The 27,771-nt window shown below is 39.3% G+C and overlaps 2 protein-coding genes across 11 annotated transcripts in view; both read right to left on the bottom strand.

Moving 5' to 3' along the window:
- Positions 1-6,882, bottom strand: part of LOC121508392 (cytokine receptor common subunit beta-like) — a 28,597-nt gene extending 21,715 nt beyond the window's left edge. For 2 of the 3 annotated variants that reach the window (XM_041785204.1, XM_041785207.1), the window contains exons 1-2: positions 6,792-6,830; positions 2,185-2,306 (exon numbers count right to left, since the gene is read on the bottom strand). The gene's annotated coding sequence lies outside the window, so the exon portion shown is untranslated. Of the gene's footprint in view, positions 1-2,184; positions 2,307-6,791 lie in introns of all 3 variants that reach the window. The other variant, XM_041785205.1, reaches the window with a different exon arrangement.
- Positions 6,883-14,835: 7,953 nt separating this feature from the next.
- The window catches only part of LOC121508393 (cytokine receptor common subunit beta-like), a 41,277-nt gene continuing 28,341 nt past the window's right edge, over positions 14,836-27,771 (bottom strand). For 7 of the 8 annotated variants that reach the window (XM_041785212.1, XM_041785211.1, XM_041785217.1 and 4 more), the window contains 4 exons: positions 18,369-18,579; positions 18,074-18,167; positions 17,898-17,976; positions 14,836-16,004 (listed from right to left, as the gene is read on the bottom strand). In XM_041785212.1, coding sequence (XP_041641146.1) covers positions 15,102-16,004; positions 17,898-17,976; positions 18,074-18,167; positions 18,369-18,579 — 1,287 coding nt within the window. In that variant the 3' untranslated portion in view covers positions 14,836-15,101. Of the gene's footprint in view, positions 16,005-17,897; positions 17,977-18,073; positions 18,168-18,368; positions 18,580-20,877; positions 21,015-21,105; positions 21,197-21,345; positions 21,440-22,746; positions 22,850-22,969; positions 23,183-27,771 lie in introns of all 8 variants that reach the window. The other variant, XM_041785219.1, reaches the window with a different exon arrangement.

Below are 27,771 nucleotides of genomic sequence, written 5' to 3'. Positions count from 1 at the left end.
GACTTAGTGTCTTACAAAGGTTGTAAAACAGCAAACCAGTGGTGCACAGTTTGTTTTTTTCAAGACAACCTGGACTAAAAGGAAAAACCTAAATGAAAATTGAAACTCAAAAATGATTATATGTGACACAGTAATTACAAAGACTTTTTTAAACTTGTTCTTCAAAAATATTCACATATTTTCAAAGAAAAGTCCTTGCACTTCTCAGTTTTGGCTCTATTTGAGCCATTTCTCAAAGCAGTTCCTGTCTGCAGTGGCACAGAGGGCCACATCACGGGCTCTCTGTCTCTCCATAATGAACTAATCAGGCCCTCTCCTGCATCATCTCAGTGTCGACAAAGCATGAGAACAGCCTGCCATTGGTTGCCCCAGCCCATCACAAAGCACTGTGGGATACAAAATGGCACTTAGCTTTAGCTGCTAATGGCAGACACAACAAATGGATTTACAAGTATAATGGATGACAATAAGTTCAGCATCGAAGTCAATGGTGTGGATTTAATCTTTGAAAGCCCCGAAAAGTCACCCAAGTTCCATTTAAAAAATGAGTGCACTAATTGTGGACCTTTGTTAATTGCAATTAACTCGATTAATCTTGACAGCCTCTATTTAACACTTTAAACAGCTCTCCTGAACCTGGACCCACATCCATTAAGCCACATCAATTTCCTGAGAGGGGCGGAGTCAGACAGCTCATTCACATTTAAAGCTACAGAAACAGAAACAGCCCGATGTGAACAGGGCTGAAACAGAGGGGTTTTAAGATGTGCAAAAATCCAACATTAGAATGTTTATCCACAACAAACCTCACAGGCATGTTTTGGGGACCTCTGAGGTCAATATACACTTGTCTTAAAAGGATAGAATATGTGACCTTTAAACTTAGCATTAATAATTATTTGAAATGCTTTTGAAGGTCGGTTATGATAAGATCCACCAACTTTAGCCTGTACGAAAGTGTGATCCCAATCTTCACCGATTAGAAAAACAACAAAACCTCATTCAAAGTGACCTGTCTTGAAAAAAAACCCAAATGAAGGCCAAGCCAGCTTTCATGTGTTCTGCACTGAGGAGAGGCTTCTGTCTAGCCACTCTGTCTGACAGCTCAGATCAGAGGAGGACTGCAGTGATGGATGTCCTTCTGGATCTTTGCCTCATCTCCACACAGGATCTCTGGAGCCCAGTCAGAGACCACTGTGGGCCTTACTAAGGCCCATCTCCCTTGATTACTCAGTTTGGCTGACAGACAGGCTCTTGGAGGAGTCCTGGTAGTGCAAATATGTTTGTAGCCAACAACAATCCTGTCTCTGAGCTCTGCAGGCAGCTCCTCTGACCTCATGGCTGGGTTTTTGCTCAGATATTGTCAGATGTGAGGCCTTCTATAGAGAGGTGGGAGCCTCTCCAAATCATATCCGATCAATTTAATTGAACCTGAGCTAGCAAAGGCTCTGGTTACTTATGTCAATGTGATATTTCAGTTTTATTTATTTTTCATAAATTTGCAACAGAATAAAAGTTAAATTCCTGCGATTGACTGGTGACCAGTCCAAGGTGTACCCCGCCTCTCACCCAATGACAGCTGGGATAGGCTCCAGCCCACCCCTGACCCGGAACGGAATAAGGGGTATAGAATGGATGGATGGATGGGTGGATGGATAAAAGTTAAATTCTGCTTGCACAATTTTATGAGGCTGCAACAACAAAAGTGAAAAAAGTGAAGGGGGTTTGAGTACTTTCTGAATGAGCTGTAAGTGAAAGTAACTCATGCCACTTTCTTACTTGCGTTGAGCAAAAGCAGGAAAACAAACCACATGCATCCAAGTACAGATGATAAGAAATGTTCTTAATTTACTTGCACATTTACCCCATGTCAGTCCACCACTGGGTTTTACAGCAGAGGCCACTGAGAGCTCTAAAAGAAAGCCATGGAAACTTGAGCACAGATCATTTTGTAAAATTTCTCAACAGTCTGCCTCACTACATGAGGAAATGTTGTAATCCATCTCTGGCACGGTTTCATCATCTTTTTTTTTCTTTGTAAATTACAACAATTTCTTATCACCATGAACAATCAGACCTCTCTTTGTCATGCTCTTCATCATCTCCTCTTCTGCTTTAGCATCATTTCCTATGAAACACTCCTCATTCATTAAACTGAAACAAGAAGTTTGAATCATTACTCACCCGTCCACTGTTGCTTTATCTTCCCCTGTCGTATCCCATTCATTCAAACGACCCAGCAGTCCTCTCCATGCCTGTTTACCTGTTCACAATGTGATTGTAACTCGTCTCTTCACAGACCAGATCTAGGTTTGAAAGAGGTGCAGAGGAAACATGGTTGTTGTGGTTTCCCCACGTAAGCACTATGCCAATTTTCGAGAAGTGTATAGAGAGGGTAAAACCCCTTTGTCACGGAGTTTTTCTCTGTTCTTCTCAGACAAAACAGAATTGGAAACGTGTGTTTCAAAGCCTTATTGTCTTCCATCACATGCTGACGGATAACAAAAGCATGATTCTTTAAGTCTGTTCTTAGTGTAATTTTCATTTTCCTAGTGAAATGAAATAACACTGATACCAGCTTTACATAGAGCTCAACAGTGTGGATCCAAAGCAAAAATCTCATTCTTTTTCTCCATTGTGGATCTATTATAGTCCTAATGGCAGAGCTGTCATAGCTAGACTTACCCTGTCCTACCTGAGTGTGAATGGTACACTTTATGGACAAAAGTATTTGTACACCAACAGGTACTGTAATGACATTGTATTTAAATACATTTACTTTAACAGCTACTGTATAACAGCCTCCACTCTTTTTGGAATCTTTCCTCAAAATTTGGAGTGTTTGTGAGGATTTGTGCCCATTCATTCTGTCGCACAGCAACAACAACCAGTAAAATCATCCTCAGCAAGGAGGCAGTCATGTGGAGGAGCTCGGAGTTTTCAACCATCCAGAGGCAGCGAAACATGCAGCTACTGGATAGGAATCCATCCATGAGCTGCAGCGCACCCCAGAGCCCCCATTGGCCGGTGGGTGTGCCACACACCACAGAGGCACAGCGTGATGTGCTCTTGCTGGCCACAGCTCGGTCTTCCTGGAGCCACTGTCACTGATACCATAAAAAATGCCTTCTCTCCCGTCCTCCATCAAAAAGATAATAGTCCACACTGGATCAAATGTAGCTACCCTCCATCAAGCAGAATTGACCAAATCCCATAGGCTTCAAATATCCTCTTAAATTCCTGATGGGCTGTGGAAAGTTAGTTTTCATTTAAGGCTCCATTCCCATGATCAGTTGCGGTAGTGGCCGTTTCAGCAGACTCCCTAGGCCTCATCTACATGGAGACGAATTCAGAGTATTCGGAGTATATGCAAAAGTTTTTTGTCGTATCTGTGTTTCATCCAAACCGAAACAACGTTTTGGGTGACTGTAAATGATCATTTTTGAAAACGGGTCCCGGAGTGCACAAATCCATAAACGACTACTGTTTCGTCTCCATGTGGACGGCCAACCACATCTTTCTTGAAACGATTACGTCACACATAGAGTAGCTCTCTTAAGACGCCTGCACAGGTCTGGTCAAAACAACAATGGCGGATTACTTAGATGTGTTCGTGCTGCAGAAGCTACTGGGCTTGCTATGGCTTTTACAGCAAAATCTGAAGCTCCTTTACCACCACCGTAAACAGCATACACCATATGATCTTAAATCCACTGTGGAGAATAGCCAGAAGGTCAACTAGAAGAAAGTTTGTGGCAGTTTCCTGTAATCTTCTTCACTCTTTTGGTGCATTGGTGGCATCGTTACAGCACCACTTACAGGCTTGGCATATATACTACAGCATTTCCAGTGGTTTTGTGCTTACGTGGACATTTCTTGAAACTATTCTGCATTTATGGAAAACTTTTTCAAAATGAAACAGAAATATATCGTTTTTGTCTCTGTGTGGACAAGACCTTATACTCAACTTCTGGCTGTAGTCGACCGGCATGGATCATGCTGTGGGCTTCATCAGCATATTTCTTTTACTTTTAGTAAGTTATGCTACTTAATTTATTACATTGTGCAGTTTACATGACTACCCCTTAATAACATCGTAATGCAATACGTTTTAATAAATTGCACAAAATGAAGTTACTACACAGTACTTGAGTAGTCTTTTAATCAGGTACTGTTTTACTCTTACTCAAGTTCTTATTTTTATGAGTACTTTTACTTCTACCTGAGTAATTATACAGTATTTTTACTTGAGTACTGTAACTGTGTATTCTACCAACCACTAAATGTTTCAAAAAACATTTAGCGTGGTGAATGTACAGGTCACGACTTGTCCACAAGAGCGTTTTGGAGTTGTTGGATTGTGTATTTGATGAGTTTGATGAGGGAAAGCAAAAAATATCGTCTGCTTCCATAGTGTTAGCTGTGCAGCTGGTATATCGGTCCCCTCAGATCTAAAAACAGCTTGCACCGACAACTAAAGGAGACAAACCTATTACTAAAACTACAGGATTTATGGCTATGGGCGAATTTGCCAAAATGTTGAAGTATCCCTTTAAAAACTCACTTGTTTAGACAGGCTTTCTTGTGATCTTGTAACTTGAATTTTTTTCAGATTGTAGTGTATTATCATTATGTCTTGCTTGATCACGTGAAATATGATGTGATTTCATTTTCTCCTTTTGTGGATTATCGGTTTTATTAATTTATTTTTCTTTTTGTGAAGCACTTTGTGAGTGTTTTAAAAGTATTAAATAAATAAAGTTTTACTTACTATCCAAAGCTTGTCGATGTGAGGCTTGCATGCATGCTTGGCTACTGAAATGCTTACATGCTTACATTAATGCCAGTTAAGTTAAGAACTCTTCAGGTATAGAATCTGCTAAGTGTTTGTGACTTTTAAGGCCCATTTATGCTCAACGTCCGGATACAGACGGAGCCTTCTGTCTGCGCTCCGCGTTCATTTCGTCCATATTTCTGCACGTTTCCATAAAGCTTACGGATATGGGCCAAACGGAGCAGTACCACCAGAAACCGTGGGGGCAGTGTTGCTGTCACTAGCTCTAGTGAGACACGAAGAAGAAATAACAATGGCGGAACTTTTTGAGGCAAAGTTGTGCGAGTCGGTTAGACACGCTGCCTCCGTTTTTGTCTTTTATGTTTGTTTTTAAGTTTGTTGTTGTCATAAACTTTTGACTCTGGGCTGCCCCCCCTTCCCGGTGGATGTATTGGTTAACATCCATGCCAACGTAAAGGACGCATGGAAGTATGTGAGCAGTGACGGTAACATTGTTTGAAAAGGACATATACATTTACGTAAAGGGAGTATAAATGGGCCTTTAAAGACCATGTACCTTAGCATTCATTGACACTGTCTTCTGCTTCATTGCTGTAGTTCCTAAACTCTTCCTCTTTCTAATAATATTGCTTGCAGCTGACAGTGGAATATCCAGCAGGGATAAAATTTCACAAACTGTCTTATTGCAAAGGTGGCATCCATCACAGTACCACGCTTGAAATCACAGAGCTCTTCAGAACGACCCATTTAGGATCACAGATGTTTGCAAATAGAGACTGCCTCGCAAGGTGTTTGGTTTTATACACCTGTGAAACAGGCCTGATTGAATCATTTGAAGTCAATAATTAGCAGGTGTGGTGAAATACTTTTGTCCACATAGAGTATGTGCTCTTGTGAAGAAGAATATTTGGTTGTGATCTGGGCATTGACAGAATTCCAGGTGAAGCTGGAGAGAAGTACAAGAAGAGCAAGTCATATGCCAAACTTGTGGAGGAGATTGCAAAGGCTGGGTTCACCCAAACGTTGGACCAAATAATTAATAAACTTAAGAAACTGAAGAAGGAATACTGGGAGAGCAAGAAAGACTCGGGCAAAAATGTAGCCATTTTTCTGGTCTTACGTGTGCTTCAGTTCCACTTAAACTGGTGTGAATGCAAGCTTGTTTGCCAGAAAGCACCAAGGTTCTGAGACTCCAGAATGGTGCTGAAACCAGAGCCACGTTTGTCTGAAAGCAATATAACTGAGCTCCAGAGATCCCGAGGGAAGATGGGAATAAGTTTCATAGGGATAACTATCACCAATCAGGGCTTTAATTAAGGCTATGCTTTAGGCTACTGTAAATCTGAGTTTAGAACAGAATATTGGTAGCCTAGGATAACGGTATGACACCGACATCTTGGTGCTTCCAAAGTTAAAACAAAGAAGAAAATAAAGTAACTTTCAACAAGCATTGTGAAATTACTGGGTTTTAAGCACTTTCATGTTTGACCTGTAGAATTTAAAGCTATAAACACCAAACTGTTAGCCTAGCTTACCATAAAAACTGGAAACCAGTGGAAAGTTTGCCAAGAAGCCCAAAAGCACCTCCAGATAACCAGCTCAAATAACTGAACATTAGACCTGAAAACACTTCATATCTCAGCTACAGACATAGTGTTTGACACAGTGATTGTTAGCCTAGCTTAGAATTACCACTGGAAACCTGTGGAAAAGGTTAGCATAGCTCTATCAAAATTTGAAGAAAAACATGCCAAGAATGCACCTTTAAAAAGCTGGTCAATAAGGAGATTGTTTGTCATGTGATCCGTACCATAAATATTGAAGCTTGAAACAGAAAAATGCAGCTTAGCAAACTAAGAGAAACCATTAGCATGACTCTACCAAAGGAAGAAAAAACTTTAAAGCTTAAAAAATGACAACAATGGGCGATATAAGTTGTTTCTAATATCAAAAGTTATCTCAGGAACCACTACCAACAGTAAAGTTTTCCTCTTACCATAATATCTCCTCTGTAAGAGCTGGATTGAGTCCATAGCCCTCCTCCTGTGTGAAAATGCAAAATTCAAACTGAGACTTTAAGAGTCAGCAGGCTGAGTCAGTTTCTGTTTTAAGTTTGTTTCTTAAAAAGTTATTCCAGATTTCCTCTCTGTGTTTCCCCGTTTACAGAATTTTTTATCTGCTTCCTCAAAAACTCCAGCAAAAGCCGTGGTGTAATGATCATGCTTTCTGTCCTACATAAAAATAATACAGCAGCTACACAATGATGGATTTATTTGACCTAACTTTTATTTAACCAGGTTTTTCCAATGAGATCAGAGATCTCTTTTTTTAAGACTTGACTAAGAATAGCAGCTACACAGTTTCAGTAAACAGCACACTCAAACTCATACAGTACACAATAGATGTTAACAACAATAATGATTCATCAGTTAGGACATTTGTCTACCATTTATGGTTAAAAAATTACAGTGCTGTGAAAAAGTATTTGCCCCCTTTCTGATTCCTGATTTTTTTGCATATTTATCACACCTAAATGTGTTGGATCATCAAACCAATTTTTTGTATTCCACAAAGACAACCCAAGTAAATAGAAAATGCAGTTTTTAAAAAAATATTTTATTTATCAAGGGGGTGGGGGGTTGGGATCCAAACCTATCTGGCCCTGTGTGAAAAAGTAACTGCACCCTAAACTTAATAACTGGTTGTACCACCCTTGGCAGCAATAACTGAACTCAAGCGTTTGTGATAACTGGTGATGAGTCTTTCACATCGCTGTGGAGGAATTTTGGCCCACTCTGTGATGTGTGAGTGGTGGTAGGACTCAGGTGCGGAGACGGAAGCAGTATTAAACAGTTTATTGTGCAGGTATATACAGTGTGAGGGGGGATTCCAAGAGTCCAAGAGGAGGTGAGGGTGAGCTGGAGCTGGCTGTGGTGATCTGAGCAGGAGGCACTGGAAAAAGGAGGAGAGGCACGTTAGTAAATGACACAAGGTAAGTACAAACACTGGAGATCACTAGAATCATCAAAAAGATCACGAAAACTTCTCTGGTGGATCGGAGAAGGAGCCTGGAGTGGACGTTACCGTGAGGTATGGTAGACAAGACTCAGGCGCTGTAGAGAGCTGCAGCTGGTCTAAAGTAGCGTGAGTTGATTAGTTGATCTGCTGCAGGTGTGACTCTCCACAGCACCAGGGGGGCAGGGTGAAAGCCTCAGGAGAAGCAGAGGAAAGTTAGCGCCAGCAACCAGCTCCGGAAACCAGAAGTTTCCACAAAATAAAACACATGATACACAATAAACACCACACACTCTTCTTCACAGAATTGTTTTAACTCAGCCATATTGGATGGTTTTCAGCATGATGGTTTTCCAGCATGTGGACAACAGAGGGCAGCACATGCAGCTCTGACTATGAAGCTCAGTCTGTTGGATTCTATGCCTCAGAGTTCGCTCCATGTGAGTTTCCTCTTCTCCACACCCTCCCGCCTCATCCAGCGGCCCTGTTTGGCCTGTGCTACAGCTTTGGAACAAAAATAATTTGATAAAGAAATGTGGTCCAGTTCTGGTGAAACTGCCACTATACTAAAAGTACATCTGAGCTAACCGCTACACTGAAGGCAGCCATTGCTAACAACTCACAGTACAGGGACGTAATTTGGGGGGGGGACAGGGGGGACATGTCCCCTGCACTTTTTAAAAAGTCAGTTTTGGTCCCCTGCAGTTTTTACCATCCAAAAACAATGTTACGCTATATTAAATGGAGACAGGTTGAGCACTAGGACCAAGCGGAAAACGGCCGCTCAAGCTGAAGCCTGTTTCCCTTTAGACCGCCCACTGGCCCACATGCTCATCGATTGGCTTTGCCGTTTCTTGCTAACGTGTGATTGGCCGTCCCCGCTGTCACTCCATCTGGTTGTAAACAGCTCCGGGACTATAGCACATGAGCACACCGGTGTTTAGCTAGCTGGCCGTGAGTCCACGTTCATTTGCCACTGTAAGTTGTTAACATGTTGGGCATTTGTTCTGCCTGGGTCACGTCAGCTAGACGGATTTTGATATCAGAGGTTTCGTTTACATTAACACTGAATATGTGTCTGTGTGTGTGCGTGCGTGCGTGTGTATGTGTGTTTGGTAATTAGGTGCAGCCAGGTGGCAAGATGTCGAAAAAAGAAAACTGGATATAAGAGACTTCTTTAGAAGTCAAAGTGTAAGTTACTCAGAGGAACACATTACACCACAAACTCCTTCCCCTCATCCACCAGAAACTCAGACTTTCTCCCCTCCTATTATTATTATTATTATTGTTAGTAGTAGTAGTAGTAATAGTATTACTTATATATTTTTTAAAATTCTATTATTTAACTTTATGCTAAACGTATGTATTGCAACTTATATGTTCATATTATGCAATTGTTTTATTCTTGTAAAGTGTCTTTGAGTTTTATTGAAAGAGCTGACAAATAAAATATTATTATTATTATTATTATTATTATTATTACTGTAGAGCCTCAACAACACAGAGATTTAAAAAAAGCATATATTTAAAGCCAAAGAGATACACTTTTTGATTTTTTTTCATGTATTGTGTTTTGAAAGGCAGACACTGTTTAAAAACACTAACAATGAAAGTTTGTGGGAAAAATAAAATAAAACCTTGGATTACAAATGTGATTTTATACATCCATATTGTTTGTGAATAAATTAGACATAATAATTGAGAAACTGAGTTTTTTCTTCAGACTATACCATCAAAATCAATGATTGTTGCATCCCAAATTGTCCCACTGTTCATATGTCATCCATCAATATTTTTTTGTCAGGTGACAGATAATAGAAATGCAGAAGAAGATACAGGAGGAGGTAGAGAAAGAGAGGCTGGAGGAGGTAGAGGAGGAGAGACTGGAGGAGATGGAGGAGGAGAGACTGGAGGAGGTAGAGGAGGAGAGACTGGAGGAGATGGAGGAGGAGATACAGGAGGAGGTAGAGGAGGAGAGACTGGAGGAGGTAGAGGAGGAGAGACTGGAGGCTCACAGGTGAGGTTGAAAGAATAAAGATATGTTAGTCATGAGACTGAGCATTGTGACAAATGTTAGAGTGATGATAATCTTATTTTTATATCTTACTGTAGCTTATTATAGCTTATTTTTACTCAAAAATTAGGTATAATTTTATGTAAATAAGGCCTATTGACCATACCCCCGTACTCAAACCAGTTGTGTCCCCCCCACCTCTGAAATCAAAATTTTGTCCATGTCACAGTATAACCTATCTCTACCGCCTCGTTCTCCTACAATGACTCTGATTGGTCAGAACCATTTTGGCAACCACTTTTCTCTACTGTTCCCCTCATTTATGCTTCTGTTCTCCACTTTTTCTCCATTTTGACCCATTTAGCCACTTTTTAACTGCTTTTCAATAGTTTTTCTGGCCATTTATGCAACATTTTTGTCATTTTTAACCCATTTTTGATACATTTTGCACCTTTTTTTTTTCCCTTTTCACATTTTCTCCTACCAAGTTTTGCCTCTTTTTTTGCACTGTAGTAACTCATTTTTGACACTTTGTACTAATTGCGCTGGTTTTAACCCATTTTTTGCCACTCTACAACTCCTTTTCACCAACTTTCTTGCCAACTTTTTCCACATATAACACATTTAGGCCACTTTCAACCCATGAATGCTGTTATTTAATTAATTTTACCTTAAAGTTGTCTCATTTCTGTCTACCTTTTTTCTGGCACCTTTACATCCATGTACATCATTGCTTAGCTCTGACATTACTATCTAAGTGGTCTAGTCAAGCCCTTACTTCTTTCTGTATTTGGAACAATTCTCCTCTCTCTCCTTCACCTTTTGGCTCTTTCTTTTCCTCCACCAGAACCATCTGAGCCCGACCTTCACCCTCCTCAATCCACTGGAAGTCACCTCTGTAGAGATCACCTCCCCTGTGGATGCTGTTGCCCCCTACAGGCCAGAGGCAGTACTGCTGGAGAAAATTAGAGCTCGATACCGCTATGACTGAACCAGTTCTGGCTTCTCCAACCCCAGTCATGCCCACCTGTGTCCATCTCCTCCTTCTTTCCCCTTGCCCACTGTGGGGAATCTGACTCCCTGTGCTGCTGATACACCATATGGGCCTGTTTGTAGTGACCCTGAGGTTAAAGAGGCAGAGGAGAGGAAGGAAGTGAAAGTGAATGAGGCGGAAATCCTTGAATTGCTCTCAAAAAGAAGCAATAAAAGCAAGCCTGGGCTGGAAATTTCTGACAATGAGAAGGTTGAGAAGCTCCAGGTCAAACACTCCAGGCTGCAGAGTCTAGATTCAGGTGTGTGCAGCGGCGAGGAGGTCAGTCAGGAGAGCTTGGAGGCTGATAGCATCATCAGAGGTTGTTTGGAGATGGTGGGAATGTTTTCAGTAAGGGCTCCATTCAGGTTTGCTCTGAGTATGAGCGAGTCCCAACGCTGCCGTCTGACACCACTGAGGAGCTGGTCAGTAGTAGCGAGAAGGAGGAGCAATTCAGTCATGAGGAGAGCCTGGAGGACGAGGACAAGTCCACCGTCCTGGCTCCTCCAAGCTCCGACTCATCATTGAACTTTACTGGACCTGCTTTTAGTCCAGCTCTGCAACCTCAGCAATGTAGTCTACTGGACAAGTTGGCACTGATGTCAACCTGCAGATCTGTGGCGCCATCTGGAGACGGATACATGCCTGTACGACTAGAACAGAGCTGAAAAAGAGACACTGGGCCCCTCTCAAACCAAATCCTCCCTTTCATACTGAAGGTCTGTCCTGATTCAGGACTAGCCTCCTTTTTGTACATCTGTTCTGCTGGTGTGGCTGTTAAAACATAATTCCACCAGAGGTCGCTGTCTCACACCAACTACACGACTCATACATTGCAGCTCATTATACCTCCACCCACCAAACAAAAAAAAAAAAAAGGGAGAAAAAAAGATGTGCTTTTCTAAGCAGTAAAACTTCACATCAGCTTAAAACAAGTCAAACATGTTTTTTACACATTTGTTATAAGATAATTTATTTTCATGAAATAAACATAAAAATATATCAAACTAATTAATGATTAAAACATGCCCAACAAACTGTCTGAAAATGTATTTTACACAATAATCCCCACCCACTAACATGCACTATTTATCAGTCACTTTGACTTAGTCCTTTTTAATCACAGTTAAACTCAAAGTCATTTTAACAGCATATACAGTCTACACCAGTGGTTATCAACCTTTTTGAGTCACAACCCCCAATGCAGAGCTGCTGTTAGGCTTTCTGGTGACTGACCTTGAGACCCCCTCTGCTGCTGCTGACCCAGGTCTGAGCTTTTCTTTCTCTTTGTTTCTTTTTTTTCCGATGTGTGTCACTGAACAGAATTTCCCATGCACAGTTCAGATCAAACTCTGTTGAGACAATGCATTTTTGACAAAGAATGAATCAGAAAACAACTAACACAACTCCCTGTCTAAAATTATGTAATTTAATATTAACTATGTGCATTTATATTTTTTAAAATGATTTGGCGACCCCCAGAAATCACCTCACGACCCCAGTTGGGGTCGGGAACCCAAGGTTGAGAATGGCTGATCTAGAGCTACATGAGCTGGCTCAGTATGGCATCATCTGACCCTAAAGTTATTCTTGGATAGATCATCAATATTGGCTTAAAATATCAGTTAAGAGATGTATTGTATATGAATAATGTTCTTTGCCTAGAAGTCCTTTCTGCGTCCACACTCTGATGGTGAATGTGTCTTTTATCGGAGACTGAGGTTGCAGTAGCGTCAATAAGTGAAATGTGTTTTTTGCACACGCATGAACTTTTTGCACAAATAACAGCATCATGTTTTATCAACCTATAATAAACGCAAAAAATGTTAAACTTGGTGTGTTTTTATCTTGTTACTGAAACATTATTTTAACTAAAATAATAATTTATTTGTCCATTTTCAAAAAGGAGTAGCACATGTAAAACACAAAACAATATGGAAAACAATTGAATTCATAGCCAAATAAATCTCTAGTCTAGCTATTTCCAGTACATTTAGCTAATACTTAGAAATATAACAAATACAGTCAACTTTAGTCAGTCTGCTGTTATGGGTAATATTTAAAACAGCATTATTTTGCAGCCAGTGGCTGTTGAAGTGTAAAATGAAGGTTAACAGATAGGCTAGCACTTTGAAAGGTTTGAAGTTTATTGTATTGTGTGTGTTGAAATTTCAATTGTTGGCTGTATGTTTTCTAATTTTTTTTTTCCTGTTGTCTGAGTGTTTCTCTTTTTTCAAACCACAGATCTCCAAATATCGCTGATAAAAAATAAGGTAAAACAGTTAGCATGACTATCTCTTTACCATCTTGATTTTTTTGTACTTAACAAGTATTAGTTTAGTATCTTTCGTATTTATTCTGGTGTTTAAGGGATTATTTTTGAGACCATAGGCTAGCCAGTGAGGTAAATCTAGAACAAAGTCAAAAACACGGAGCAACAGCTAGCATGGCTGCATTTCTCATTAGCATCTTAAAACTGTTTGTAAATTGTCAGATACTGGTTTTATAGGCTATTTATTTTTTGGTATGGGGAAATAAAATCCAAGTAAACTTAATCTAACACGAAATCAAAGAAAGAGTTGATACATCAGCTAGCATGGCTACATTTCTCATTTGCAAGTAATACTTGTTTGTAAATGGACATATATTTGTTTAGATGATTGTATGACTTTTTTTACTGTTGAATGAACTGCTTTTTGAAACCACAAGCTAGCCAGCTAGTTAAGTTTTTTTCACACTTTTAGCCTGAAGTCAAGGTAAAACAGCTGGCCACACTACACCTGTAAGCCAACAAAAGTGCCCATATTAGCAATACTTGTTAGCACAGGCCAGCTGGCCAAAGCTAAGTTTAGCACAAATTTAGCTTAAAGACATTTCAGCCTAAAACAGCTGGCCTTACAATAACTGTAAGCCAACAAACATGCTGTTATTAGTATGACTTTTTTTAACAAGCGGGCCAACTAGCTAAATCCAGTGCAAAGTAAGAGTTGCGTACATCAGCTAGCTTGGCTACATGTCTCATTTGCATGTTATAATTGTTTGTAAACTGGCATGTATGGGTGTCTTGTGGTTCTACTATTTGGGCTGTTTGAGAGAATCAATCAATCAATCAATCTTTATTTATATAGCACTTTTCATACAATGCAATGTAGCACAAAGTGCTTTACACACAACATACAATTTAAAGAAAAATACATTAGTTCAAGCCCCCCCAGCCACCCTCTTCCCCACTCCATAGTCCATACCTTGGCAGATGTGTCGTATATAATGGATCCCTTACACACAGGAACATGCACACAGAGGAGAATAATATATATATATGATTTTATGTTGGAGTAAATTCTAAACAAATAACTAAATAACTAAAATACTAAAATAACTATAAAAGCAAAAATGGTGAACGAAAGTGTGTTATACATTTTCACATGTTGATATGTAAGGCGAGGCGTAGGGGGGGACCTGAAAATATTTTCATTGACCAAATAGTTTTTGTTATAATATGCAGTGCTTAACATATTTATTAGATCACCTGTCATGTTTGTCTCAAAGACCATCCAGCATCATGAAGTGCTTTAATGCGGACTCTTTCATTTTCAGTGAACTCTCCACGTTTTACCATTTTGAACAGGAATGAGGGATTTCAAACTGAATTCACCCAAATTTGAGCCAGCTCACTGGGCTTCTCTGAGAAGTCAGAAATGAATCAAGCATAACATTCAACCACTTAAACTCATTTTTCTGTTCAGGAATGCAAGTAAATAACTATAAATTTACATAATAATCAAGAAATATTAATGTGCTTTTCTATTTTTTCAGTTTTTTGTAAATAGGTAAATTTGAAAATTCATGGATAACAGTAATAATTATATTAAAAATATCATTTGGGTTAAAGAACTTCTACATATTGATGTATTAACCATTGCAGAAACATAAAAATATTATTTTGGTAATTACCAATGCTGTTCATTTAGGGCAGCTCTGGCATAAACCTTACTTTGGTTAGGGTTAGGGTGGTCTAATAAATTTGTTGAGCACTGTATGCTAAGTGTTTTATGTTTTGCTAGTAATTTTTGATTGATCTCACTGGGAAACACACCAGACACCAACAGAAAATATACAGGCACATGGTATCAAAAATGTAAAAAAAAAAAAAAAAAATTGGTTATCCCTTGCGCTCAAACACAAAGAGAAAGATGCTATTGCAGATAAAAAATCCTCTGTTGACCAGACTGTCCAGTGTCTCTTATTCAGCTCTGCTCTACAGGCATGTATCCGTCTCCAGATGGCGCCACAGATCTGCTGGTTGACATCAGTGCCAACTTGTCCAGTAGACTACATTGCTGAGGTTGCAGAGCTGGACTAAAAGCAGGTCCAGTAAAGTTCAATGATGAGTCGGAGCTTGGAGGAGCCAGGACGGTGGACTTGTCCTCATCCTCCAGGCTCTCCTCATGACTGAATTGCTCCTCCTTCTCGCTGCTACTGACCAGCTCCTCAGTGGTGTCAGACGGCAGTGTTGGGACTCGCTCATACTCAGAGGAAACCTGAATGGAGCCCTTACTGAAAACATTCCCACCATCTCCAAACAACCTCTGAAAAACTCCTTCTGCTTTACTTTCCTCCTCCTCCTCTTCATCAATGCTCTCAGTCACATTGATGCCATCAGCCTCCAAGCTCTCCTGACTGACCTCCTCGCCGCTGCACACGCCTGAATCTAAACTCTGCAGCCTGGAGCGTTCGACCTGGAGTTTCTCAACCTTCTCATAGTCAGAAATTTCAAGCCCGGGTTTGCTTTTATTGCTACCTTTTGAGAGCAATTCAAGGATTTCCGCCTCATTCACTTTCACTTCCTTCCTCTCCTCTGCCTCTTTAACCTCAGTGTCACTACAAACAGGCCCATACGGTGTATCAGCAGCACAGGGAGTCAGACTCCCCATGGTGGGCGAGGGGAAAGAAGGAGGAGATGGACACAGGTGGGCATGACTGGGGTTGGAGAAGCCAGAACTGGTTGAGTCGTAGCAGCTTTGAACTCTAATTTTCTCCAGCAGTACTGCCTCTGGCCTGTAAGGGGTGACAGCATCCACAGGGGAGGTGATCTCTACAGAGGTGACCTTCAGTGGATTGAGGAGGGTGAAGGTCGGGCTCAGATGGTTCTGGTGGAGGAAAAGAAAGAGCCAAAAGGTAAAGGAGAGAGAAATACAGAAAGAAGTAAGGGCTTAACTAGACCACTTAGATAGTAATGTCAGCGCTAAGCAATGATGTGCACGGACGTAGAGGTGCCAGAAAAAAGGTAGACAGAAATGAGACAACTTTAAGGTAAAAATAATTAAATAATAGCATTCATGGGTTGAAAGTGGCCTAAATGTGTTAGACATTGCAAAAGTTGGCAGGAAAAATGGTGAAAAGGAGTTGTAGAGTGGTAAAAAATTAAGTTGAAACCGGCACAGTAAGAAAAAAGGGGGGAAAAAAAGGTACAAAATGTATCAAAAATGGGTTAAAACTGACAAAAATGTTGCAGAAATGGCCAGAAAAACTATAGGTAAAAGCATTTAAAAAGTGGCAAAAATGGATGAAACGTGAAGAAAAGATGCATAAATGAGGGAAATAGTAGAGAAAAGCGGTTGCCAAAATGGTTCTGACCAATCATTGTAGGAAAACGAGGCGGTAGAGATAGGTTATACTGTGAGCCGTTAGCAATGGCTGCCTTCAGTGTAGCGGTTAGCTCAGATGTAGCTTTAGTATAGCGGCAGAACTGGACCACGTTTCTTTACCAAATTATTTTCATGATGAAAAAGATGTTTTGGCCCTTCTGCTGAGCTGTTTTAGCAGGAGTTTGCAATTGTTATGATTGAGGTTGACTTGTTCTGTAAGCTGGTGTAAGCAATGGCTGCCACCATGGTAGCAATTAGCTTGGATGTAGCTGTAAATAAGCATCAGTTAAATCCTCAACCTCAGCCACAATTCTTTAATTTAAAGAAGAGCAATGAGCCACACTGAAAGCTTCTCATAGCAGAGGCAATGTTTTCACGTTTCCCACTAGAGTGACATGAACTTTAGCCACCAAATGCTTCGCCTTTCAGTATGGTAGCACGAGCCTATATAGCTCAGGTTAGCACTGGAGCAACGTATGTCTGCTACCTCATTTTGTCTTGTCTCTCTGACTGGCCGAGAATGGATGTGACAGAGTACTTTAGAGCCTATAATAACCAAACAAACTTCAGTTACATTTCACATAAATGCAGATGAAGTTTAAAGCAATTGGTGGTTGTTTAAATGTTTTTGAAAACTGTTAACAGTTTAGCTGTGCTAGATTTTGCTGCTGCAGCATGCAGCACCTGCAGTTTTAATGGCCTAAACTTAATCATTTCTCAAAACTGATCTAAACACAGAAAGAACAATTAAAGTGTTTTTAAACTCTTTTAATGCTGCTGTGGATCACATTCCAGTCTTAGGTGCAAATTTAACAGTTTTACTTTGAAGGCAAGTCTGTTTAAATGTTTTTTATTTGCCAGTTTGGCCCAAAATCATAAACAGGACTTCATTCATCATGCTTAAAGCATCTTTACACACTGGCAGTGGGGCTGCTGGTGGAAATGGACACATATTCTTATGGTCTTTATTATTATAAATTCCTATTTATTATTAATATTTTGTCATTAAACAGTCTTTAGGGTGGTAATTAAATCAAAACTATGGGTATTTTTTAAGTATGATAGTACTGTATGTCTTCCCATTTCTATTGTGCAATAAGCTGTACAGCAAATATCAAAGAAAAATCATGGTTCATCAGTAAGCACTATAAAACATGAATGAGATACAAGAAAATACAATGAAATTTAGCTCAGCAGCAATCTACTAAGTGAATGAGGGTGCAATATCTTTAGGCTTGAAAGGAGGAGGCTGGGGTGGAGGAGGTGGAGCTTTGCCAGCAGCAGGGATTAGTGAGAAGGAGATATTTGAATGCACTGTTGTGTTAAGAGAATGAGATTGATTGGCTGTGAAAGCTGTGACCAATAATTAAAATCAGCTAGCTAGCTAGGACTTACTTGAAAATTGGCATCCTTCAGGAAGGACTTTGCAGGGTTTGGTATGGGCTGACTTTTAAATTTCATCATCATATAAATCCTAAAAGGAAAAAAAGGTTCAAGAAAAGCTGAGTTAGATATAATTTGCTCATAATTATAGATTTTTTTTATTACAAGTGAATTAAGCATGTACTCACCAGATTGTTTTGTTTTGTTTTAAATATATGACAGCCAGGGCAGCAGTGATCACTACTGCACATACAGCAGTGCCAAAGATAACTGTAGAATGATCTGGAAACACAGGAGAGATCAGGCTACATTAGTGAAGAGGTACAAAAATGTTTAATCTGTAACAAACAAAGTCAGGTTTATCTTTAGAAACTTGCACGAGGTAAAAACGATGTTATTTAGAAGTTATATAAGCTCATTTCCAATGATAAATATTAAAGACAAACTTTCCTTTAGAGATGTTTCTATATTTTCTACATTTACCTGGTGTTGGTTTTGGTTGTCCAACAGGTGACACCAGTGATTCAGGAACGCTCCAGTCGCTCCATACTGAATGGAGATTTTTTCCAATTCCCATCACTCGAACCCGGAACTCGTACTCCTCGCCTTGTATCAACCAATCAGCTTGCAGCTTTGTTTCACAGTCCCATGTGCAATTCTTAGTCAGATTTTGACTTTTCTGCTGAAAGGCATCCTAGGAAATAAAAAAGGTGAGGGTCACGTTCGGGACTTTTCTTCTTTACTGAATTTCCTGAAACCAAACACAACTCTCAAAGTCCACAGGGTTAGGAGGAGAAATGGTGATCCACATTTAAACTATGATGGTGATTTAAAACTCTAAAAAGGTTGGAACATTGTGTGAACTATGAAATATTAAAACAGAATACAGTTATTTACAAATTCATCTCGACCCATATTTAACTGAAAACAGCACAAAGATAAGATATGTAATAGATAAAGGTATTTTCCAGTGCAGACATTGGAATTTGATGCCGCAGCATTCACGGTACTACTGCATAGTAGAGCTGAACAATTAGCAAAAATAATCTAATTGCAGTTTTTTTCCTACAACATTGCGATTCCGATTTAATATGTGATTTTTTAGGTTCCTCATTTTATGTGTTGTTCAACAAACATAAGCAAGAAATCATCCTATTTTATAACAAGCAGAACATAAGATAAGTTAAACTAGGGATAAACATTTTAAAATATATATTTCTTATTGCGATTTTGGCTCGTATAGCAAATTTGATATCAATTGCTATACTGAAAGGGATGATCGTTTCTCCTATTATTCTCACTTTGATGAAGAAAAATAAATACATGAGCAAGAAAAGTAGGATTTTTGTAGAAAAAATAAAAAAGACACTTGACAGTTTTTCTTATATGTAAAGCATAAAAAAGAAAAAAAAAGGTATCAAACTGGTATTTTGACACTTTTCAGGTTAAAGAAACATTGCACTTACATTACAGCATGCCATATTGAGATTTAATCTAATTTGAAATTAATTACCCAGCTCTACTGCATAGGCTGAGAGTCTAACTGTTTATGAACACCATGCAATCATAAGGAATAGTACTGCACAATTAATCACAATGTCAGGCTGTGAAATTACATAATTGCATGAAAGGCTACAATTATTTTTGTATTTAGTGCTTGATAATTTTACAAAAATACCTGCAGAGAGGTCTCTAAATTTATAATAGTGACGCTGTTGCACTTTGTAGAAGTACCTTTATTTTTAAAAAAGGAAAACTTCAATTTTTGGACAACATTGATTTATACTGACAGCAGCTATAAAAACTAGCACTGCAGCACTGGTAAAGAATGTAGAGATTTCACCATCTACTAGGGATGTTCCAATACCATTTTTTTTTTTTCACAATACCGATACCAAGGTGCTGGGTATCGGCCGAATCAGAGTACCAACCTGATACCAGGATGAAATTTCTGGACTGACTTTGCAAACTAGAAAATTATTTTACACCTATATTTGACTCAGAGCATGGCTCAACAAATAGAATCATATTGTACAGCATCTCTGTGACCCCAAACGGCTAGCTTCAAGAGTAAAAAAAAAGTAAGAGGCAGCGATTTATGATTCGAAAGTTATTGAACTTTTGATAAACTGTCACTTCTTGTTGTGTTCAGCAGCATCGGTCTGGAAGGCATTTTACAATCAAGTTTAGAGAAAAACTGTCCTGCAGCCACCGTTCTTTGCTGCTGCAGTGGGTTCTTTGGTTCTTCTTCGCTGCTCTAAATATGGTAGCTTGTGCATGCAGTGTTTGCCGGCAGCGAAGAAGAATTGACTTCCATTTTTTAATGCTAACATTTAGCATTGCCAAACTAAGCAAAATATAAAGTTGAATCAAACAGTATCGGATTGGTGCATAAACTTGTGTACTCACTGATACCAATACCTGCATTTTAAGCAGTATCGAACATATTACCAATGCTGGTATCAGAATCAGAGCAACTTTACCATCTTCAGTCCATAACATCCTCAGAAAATTCAGAGAATCTGGTGAAGTCTCTGCATGTAAGTGGCCAGGCTGAAAATCATCATTAAATGTCTGTGATCTTTGATCTCTGCGTTAAAAACCTGCATAATTCTGTTAAAGAATCTACAAAGTCCTCTCAGAACACAACAATCAGTTATAACAATAAGTTGCTGCATCTTCAAATGTTAGTTAAGGCTCCACCATGCAAAGATAAAGTCATATATCAACAACATCCAGAAGCACTGCAAGTGAGCAGTGGACTGACAGGTTCAAACTTCAAAGACGATGCAACTACTATACTCCGATGGCCTCCACAGTCACCACATCTCAATCCAATAGATCTGATGTTTCCAACGCCCTGTTGAAACTGTGCCAGGAAGAATTAATGCAGTTCTGAAGGCAAAAAGGGGTCCAACCCAGTACTAGCAAGGTGTACCTAATAAAGTGGCCAACGAGCGTATATGAAAATAGAGAAACAATGCATACACACCTCCCATGACTGATCCTTGTGTTTCCACAGCAGCTGGAAGCTGTGCAAACGGATTCTGCTTTTTCTCTCGTTGCCAGAAGGGAACCAGGACACGGTGGTGGAGTTGATTTTTGGTCTTTGTGGAGGATCCAGCTTTACTGCAGCGCCGCACAAACAGTTTGATTTAGGTCAAACTTAACAGATAAGAAAGTAAGTTTAAAGTAGGATTGACATTTTGGTGTTACTCACTGTGACAAAATGCCTTGTAGGAAATACTGGAGACCAAACCCCTCCCTGGGTTACAGATAAGATCGATGGGCACCACACTGAAGCTCTGAAACTGAGAGAATATCAAGGAAAGATGAGAAAAGATTAAATAAAACAAGATACAGTTTGCTGTAGGGGTTTTATCAAGATGGTTCTGTTTGGTTATCAAGATGCTGATTTTGGGTTAAAAGCCAGGCTACAGCTACTGAGATTTTTACTCACAACTTTATAATCTTCGAACATCATGGTGCACTTCCTTGGTCCTGGTTTTGAGATGTCCACAGGCTTCAGGTCACAGGAGGAGTTGAAATAAAAACTACAGAAGACAACATTTTTATGTGGTTAATGATACACAAGTGCAATATCAGATATTAGGCAAGTATTGATTTAAATAAATATATGTTTTTCCGACAGAGATTAAGGGTAGAATGAAAACTGCTGTCCTGCTTAGATCATTTTGAGTTTGGCAATTTAAAATAGTTGATTTAAGACTAGAATCAATGCACCCAAAAAGCCAAGCAACAGCAGACTTTTCCCTCACTGTTTAACAGTCGAGCCTATATCAGACACCACTCACGCTACCAAAGCCAGGGGTATATAACCAAGGGGAGGTAGTTTTTATATCCATAAACCATGACATTACAGTCCTACACAGATAAAGACAAAGTAAAACATGGTATCAAATAGGTGGGAATCCTGGCTCGGTATTGTCTATGTACAAAATATTTCCACAAAGCTAAGAGAAGAGGGGATTTCTTAGTCATCCTCTTTATCTTCAGGTCAAGCTGGTACAAACTGCATGATTAGCGCCAGCTTGCTTGACAGGTGGATGAAAACTATGTAATAGTGGTGGGAGTATCAATACCAAAGTATATATATCAATACATACAAAGTACTCTTTTGATATCAGTTACTCTAACAAAGTATTGATACCAAATAACTACTTTAAAAAAGTGCTTCTGCCTGAGTGCTTCCCTGCCTCTCTCCTCCAGACTGTGTTGCCTTCACTGCTTGTCCCGGTCACATGACTTTGGAGACCAATCAGACATGTCTACCCTACTGTACCATGTGAGTTTTGGGACCAATCCTACACAAGTATCAAATCTCAGCAGCTTCACTCGCGTGTATATGAACCCGGTCATCCTTCTCACTCAGAAATGTGTACCTTTAAAAAGATTCATAGTCCAATATTTTAGTCTTTCTTCAAAAATATCAGTGAAATTATATGAAAATTATCGAATGTTAAAATATTGGTATCACTAATCCCTACTGTTTAACAGGTATGGGGAGGAATTTCAAAATAAAGCCAAAGCTTAAGACTTTCGGCCAATTTGACTGGATTTTCCACCAACCATTTGTAAAATAATATGTGATTAAATAGTTTCAATTTTGCTTACTTTTACCATATTTAAGTTCTATAAGCCCTGACTTTATATCATTACAATTATTCAACAGAACCAAAGCTTAAGTGTATTATCAGTACTGAAATAATCAGGGAAGTGCAGCCGTCATATTCATTTCATTTTTCTGAAACTTAATGTTATTTGAGCACATGATAAATGCCCATTTGCTTCTTCTTTGTGAACATATTCATCAAGATTTAACTGTGTCTGCAGTCCTTACTCAGGTCCTTTTCTGGCGTATATCGTGCACATTTGGTCAGACTCCTTCATGCTGTTCCACTCACAGGTGAGGGTGTTATTGTAGTTATTATAGCAGGACAGATCTGTGAGAAATAACACAAGCCACGTCATTTTAAGAGCTTTGATGTAGTAATGATCTTGTGTAACTGTAAACTGATTGTGCAAGATGATAAAAGAGCATAAATTAACAAAACATCACCCACTTTTATCAGGCTGGCTGGGACATGGCTCCTCCTGTTTGACGACACAGGCATGAATCAGTAGGAGAGGAAGAATTAGCAGAATGGTTTTCTTATTTCTCTCCATTTATCCTGGCGTTGATCGTCCTTGTTTTGGTTTTCAAAGCGGGTCTACTCAGGTTGAGGCGGGTTTTGGTGGAGAGTTACAAACTCGTGGCTTCCGTTTCCTTTTTTGTACTGTGAGATAAATAATAAAGATAGATAATAAAGACGTTCACAGCTTCGTGTTTCTCTGTGTCTTTAAATAAAAGTCATGATACGACAGAAAAAAAAAGGTGCGACACCACCAGGAAATGGAAAAAAACAGAAATGGAAAGTTTCAGATTCTGCCTCAGAGTGGTTGCCTTTACATACACTGTTGAAACATCTGTTAGATCTATTCAGCAGTGTGTGATAAACCACTGGATTAACCCAAGAATATCCAGGGATAATCCTGCTGTTCTCAACAGGTTGGTCAGAACTAGACAAGAGGTAGAAAAACTGAAGAAAGTAAACAACAGAGTAAACAACCTCTGCATCAATTTAGGGCAGCTGTTTAAGTGGTTTCAAGTGTTGAGTACCTGGGGGTGCAGATCACTGTCTGCCTAACATGGAGCAAAAACAAAGGCAGCGTCTGAAAGTGATATTTCTGTATTTTTGAGGTTGGGTTGTATAAGGTACGTGGCAATAGTAGTTAGCGGCATTAGTCTGCAGTGATTTCAGTGTGCATTGTCCCTTTAAACAGGGGCAAGACCAGAGTTAATCACTAATATTATAATAAAAAAACATGCCATATTATAATAAAGACCAGAGTTAATCATTAATATTATAATAAAAACAATACCATATTATAATAAAGATCCATGAATATTGTAATAAAATCAATACCCCAAAATAATGAAGACCCAATAATGTTACAATAAAAACTATACCATTTTATAAAGAAGACCAGGGTGAATTATTAATATTATAGCAAACACTATTTGGCTGATGAAAATATTTTCAGGCCCCACCCCTACTCCTCGCCTTACATATCAACATGTGAAAACGTGAAAATGTATGACAAGCACACTGTCAATCATCATTTTTGCTTACAAATTCTGTATTTTTTGGTAGAATTTACTCCAACATAAAAAAACCCAAAAATGAGCTTTAACAACGTGGCTCTCTGAAGACAAAAAATGTCCTGAAAATAAGAACTTATTAAAAATCTGAATAATAGGATTTTTTGTTTTTTTGTCTTAACTCAAGGCTTTCAGGCCTACCAGTAAGTACTCCTTTTCCACTCCGCTCCAAAGTGCTGACAAGGTCTTGGATTAGAACTGCATAACACCATTGAATTGGGGGAGACGTTAATACTCATCTGCTCCAGTGCTGAAGTGATCAACTGGTGTTGCTTTGCCTTGCCTTGTCATGCCCCCTTCTGTCATGACTCCACGCCCCACTGGGGGGCTCACAGCCCACTATAGGAGCCACTGCATTAATGTTGTTATTATAAAGAATATACCCTATTACACTAGTTCTCAAACTGGGGTCTGGGGACCCCTGGGGATCCGCGAGCACCAGCTTGGGGGTCCGGGAAATAATTTAAAATAAATGATTAAAGTAATGCCGTGCCATTCAAAATCAAATAAATACATATAGGGACCACAGTGTCATAAAACAACCATACTAAACCAATGACTCCCACATAAGGCAGCTTTGGGCCAATAAAAACTCAGATATTATACTATTATTATTTTACTATTACTTATTATAATAAAAAATTCATATCATATCTCATATGATTGTGAGATATCATGTAAATTTATCACTCGTCACACATCAGTCCCTTTGCTCAGGACACATTTGGTGTGCAGGTCCATCTAGCAATAATGGATAAATATTGAAGCGTGTCCACTTCAAGCGATGCTAGGCCCAAACCAGCTTAACTGAGAAAATATGATGACAGCTATCTGGAGTTTGGTTTTATTGAGAACAGCGACGGAAGACCAAAATGTGTTGTGTGTCTTCATGTGGAGCCATGAAGCCTGCCAAGCTAAAGCATCATCTGATAACAAAGCATGCAGAGTTTAAGGACAAAACAAATGATTTTTTCTGACAAAATGGTGAGGAATACATCCGTCAGAAAACAGGAACGGTTAACCTGACTACAGCCTCAGGAAAAGCACAAAAGAGCTCAAAGAGTCTCAAAAAGTAAGAAGCCATACTGTTGGACAGTTGGATAAGAGCTTGTATTTAGGTTAAGGAGTTTAAAATACAGCATCTAGGAGTACAAATGGCAGTTAACATATGTTTAATCAGCGTGAGGGTTATGTGGGGGTCCTTGGAAAATGATCTGCCCTGTAAGAGGTCCCTAACCCTGAAAAGTTTAAGAAACCCTGCAGTAATGTATAGTGATATGCATCAGCAGACAGAAAGACAGTTCATGCACACTTGCCAAACAAATGAGTGTATTACAACACCTAATAATCAACTGAGACAATTGGTTAGATGCAACCAAAGTAAAGTGACTTTATGTTTATGTTATGTCTTAAAACTTTCAGTGTGAATCCAGACTAATTTCAGACAACTGAGCCCTGATGTCAGTTTGTGGTTCCTCCAAATGTTAGAGATTTACAATCCTGATGTCAGAATTAACCGTTAAATATGAACATAAGTGTCTTACTTGCAGCTGCTCTGGATGTTGTTCAGTGTTGCTTGTACTCCATCTGAAGTCTTGAAGAAAAATATTACTCATTAATCTTATCATCTTTAAAAAAAAAAAAAAACAGCTGACGTAAAGAGACACGATAATTGATAACGTATATCCTTAAAGGTCGACTACTCAGAAATGTAATCTCTTATCAACAGCCGGATCATCTCTCTTAACACCCACGTTTGAGGTTGGTTTGTTGAAGTTAACACCTCTGAGCTTCTTCTTCCTGTTATTTCTTATATTAAAAAAACCTTATTCTAACAGTGATACCTACTAAAAAAATAAGTCGTTATTAATCTCAGAAGTTGAATAGTTATTAACAACTTATTCACATCCATTCAAAAAGTCACTTTTTTTGCATTCTTAACTGTTTTGTTAACCTTGCAAAGCAGATGGATATGCCCATTTCCGTGTTTCTCACTGGGAATCCATCTTGCAACGCTCCCGTCTGAACAATTTGGGCCTAGTTAGAAAGTGACAGGATCCATCAGCGATGAGGGGCAGTACTTTCGGGCGCAACAGAGTCGTTACGTTAGCAAGCAGCAACAAGAGGCCTGACTGACAGTCTGGAGCTCAAGCCGCAACCTTATTGCACTTTCCTGTGGTTTGGTTTGCATTCACATTGCACTTGGTCAAACGAACCAAACCGTCTCCTTTTGCGTTGAGGAATTACGAGCAGCCAGAGACAAATGAGCCGGTACTGGAGAAAAAGGCGAGCCAACATGTGAGCAAAACACTATGATGTGTTGCTACGGTTACACAGCCGCCAGGCGAGGTACTGACATGTATTTGAGTGTATTAAATCACATATATAAATCCATAAATCATTACACTTAATGCTGCTTCCTGCCTCTGGTTCACAAGTTTGTCCGCTGTTCTTTCACACCTCAAACGACCCACACCACGTTTATTTTGGAAGCGAACTGAGACCCCTGTTTTTGAGCGGACCAGAGTCTGCTTGTTTGATCCCCACCAGAGTTGGAATGATCTTTTACACCACTCCAAATGCACCAGGCGCCCAGGAAAACGGACCAGAGTTTATTTAAAGTTTAGACATCTTGAAGGGATCTTGAAGTAAGGAGCCAGTTAAAGTGGTTTGGGCATCTGATCAGGCTGCCTCCTGGTTGCCTCCCTGTGGAGGTCTTCCGGGCGCATCCAACTGGGAGACCTGGGGGAAGAAAATGGAGGGATGGATGGTTTTATAGTGGCACATCTTTGCCAGAGGTTTGTGGACTTTCAGAGCCACTGGAACAGCCAGTAGTTCTAGTTAAATAATGATTCACAATTCAGATGGTTTTAGCAAGTCAAGGCCATTCAAATTAACTACTGGTCTGTCTAAAGAATGACATAAATACATTTTTAATTGGATTCATTAATAAATCTATAAACAAAAGATTAGTTAACTAATTATTAAAATAGCTGTTAGTTGCAGCCCTGATAAATCTAGTGTTAAATTTAGTAAGGCTTATCTCATACTTTGATGACAACATCCTCTCGTTGGAGGACAGCACTCAAGTCTGGCCTTCCTTTTCTGTCAGCTCATGTCTGACGTCAGGAGATTAATGAAACCATTTAAAGTCACACTGGACAGTCAGAAAACTCCCCCAACAAGTAGGTCAGCACTTGTGAAGTTTTTCTTTTCTAGCAATGGAGAAGTAAATGACCAAAAACTCAAAAACTCCTAGGAAGCACTTTAATTCATATAAACAAGCCCAGTCTGACTGTCAGCCACTATCTCCTCAACAGTCTATCTGTGTCTAACCTCTCTCAACGAGATAGGCTTTCATTTATACCTCTCATCTTTTGATGTCTGGATTTCCCCAAAAGCCTTTACAACTGTGAAATGAAAAAAGCTAACACACTATTTCCATTAATTCTTAGTTTCCTATTTACCCTGCTTTGTGCAAAAAATAATCAACCGCACACATCACAGGCGGAAACTGACAGAAAAAAAAAACACTTCCTCTTTTGCCAGAAAGTTGCTGTATCTGAAAACACAGAAAGAGCTCATTCAACAACCAACAAGCTTGTTCCTCTCCTGCGTGTAGTATGTAACGTGTGTTAACTCATTTGGTGGTTGGTTTGATGC

This window comes from Cheilinus undulatus, linkage group 4, assembly GCF_018320785.1.
Source record: "Cheilinus undulatus linkage group 4, ASM1832078v1, whole genome shotgun sequence".
NCBI lineage: Eukaryota > Metazoa > Chordata > Actinopteri > Labriformes > Labridae > Cheilinus > Cheilinus undulatus.
The sequence above is the reverse complement of the archived record's forward strand: the minus strand, read 5'-3'. Positions and strand labels throughout refer to the sequence as shown.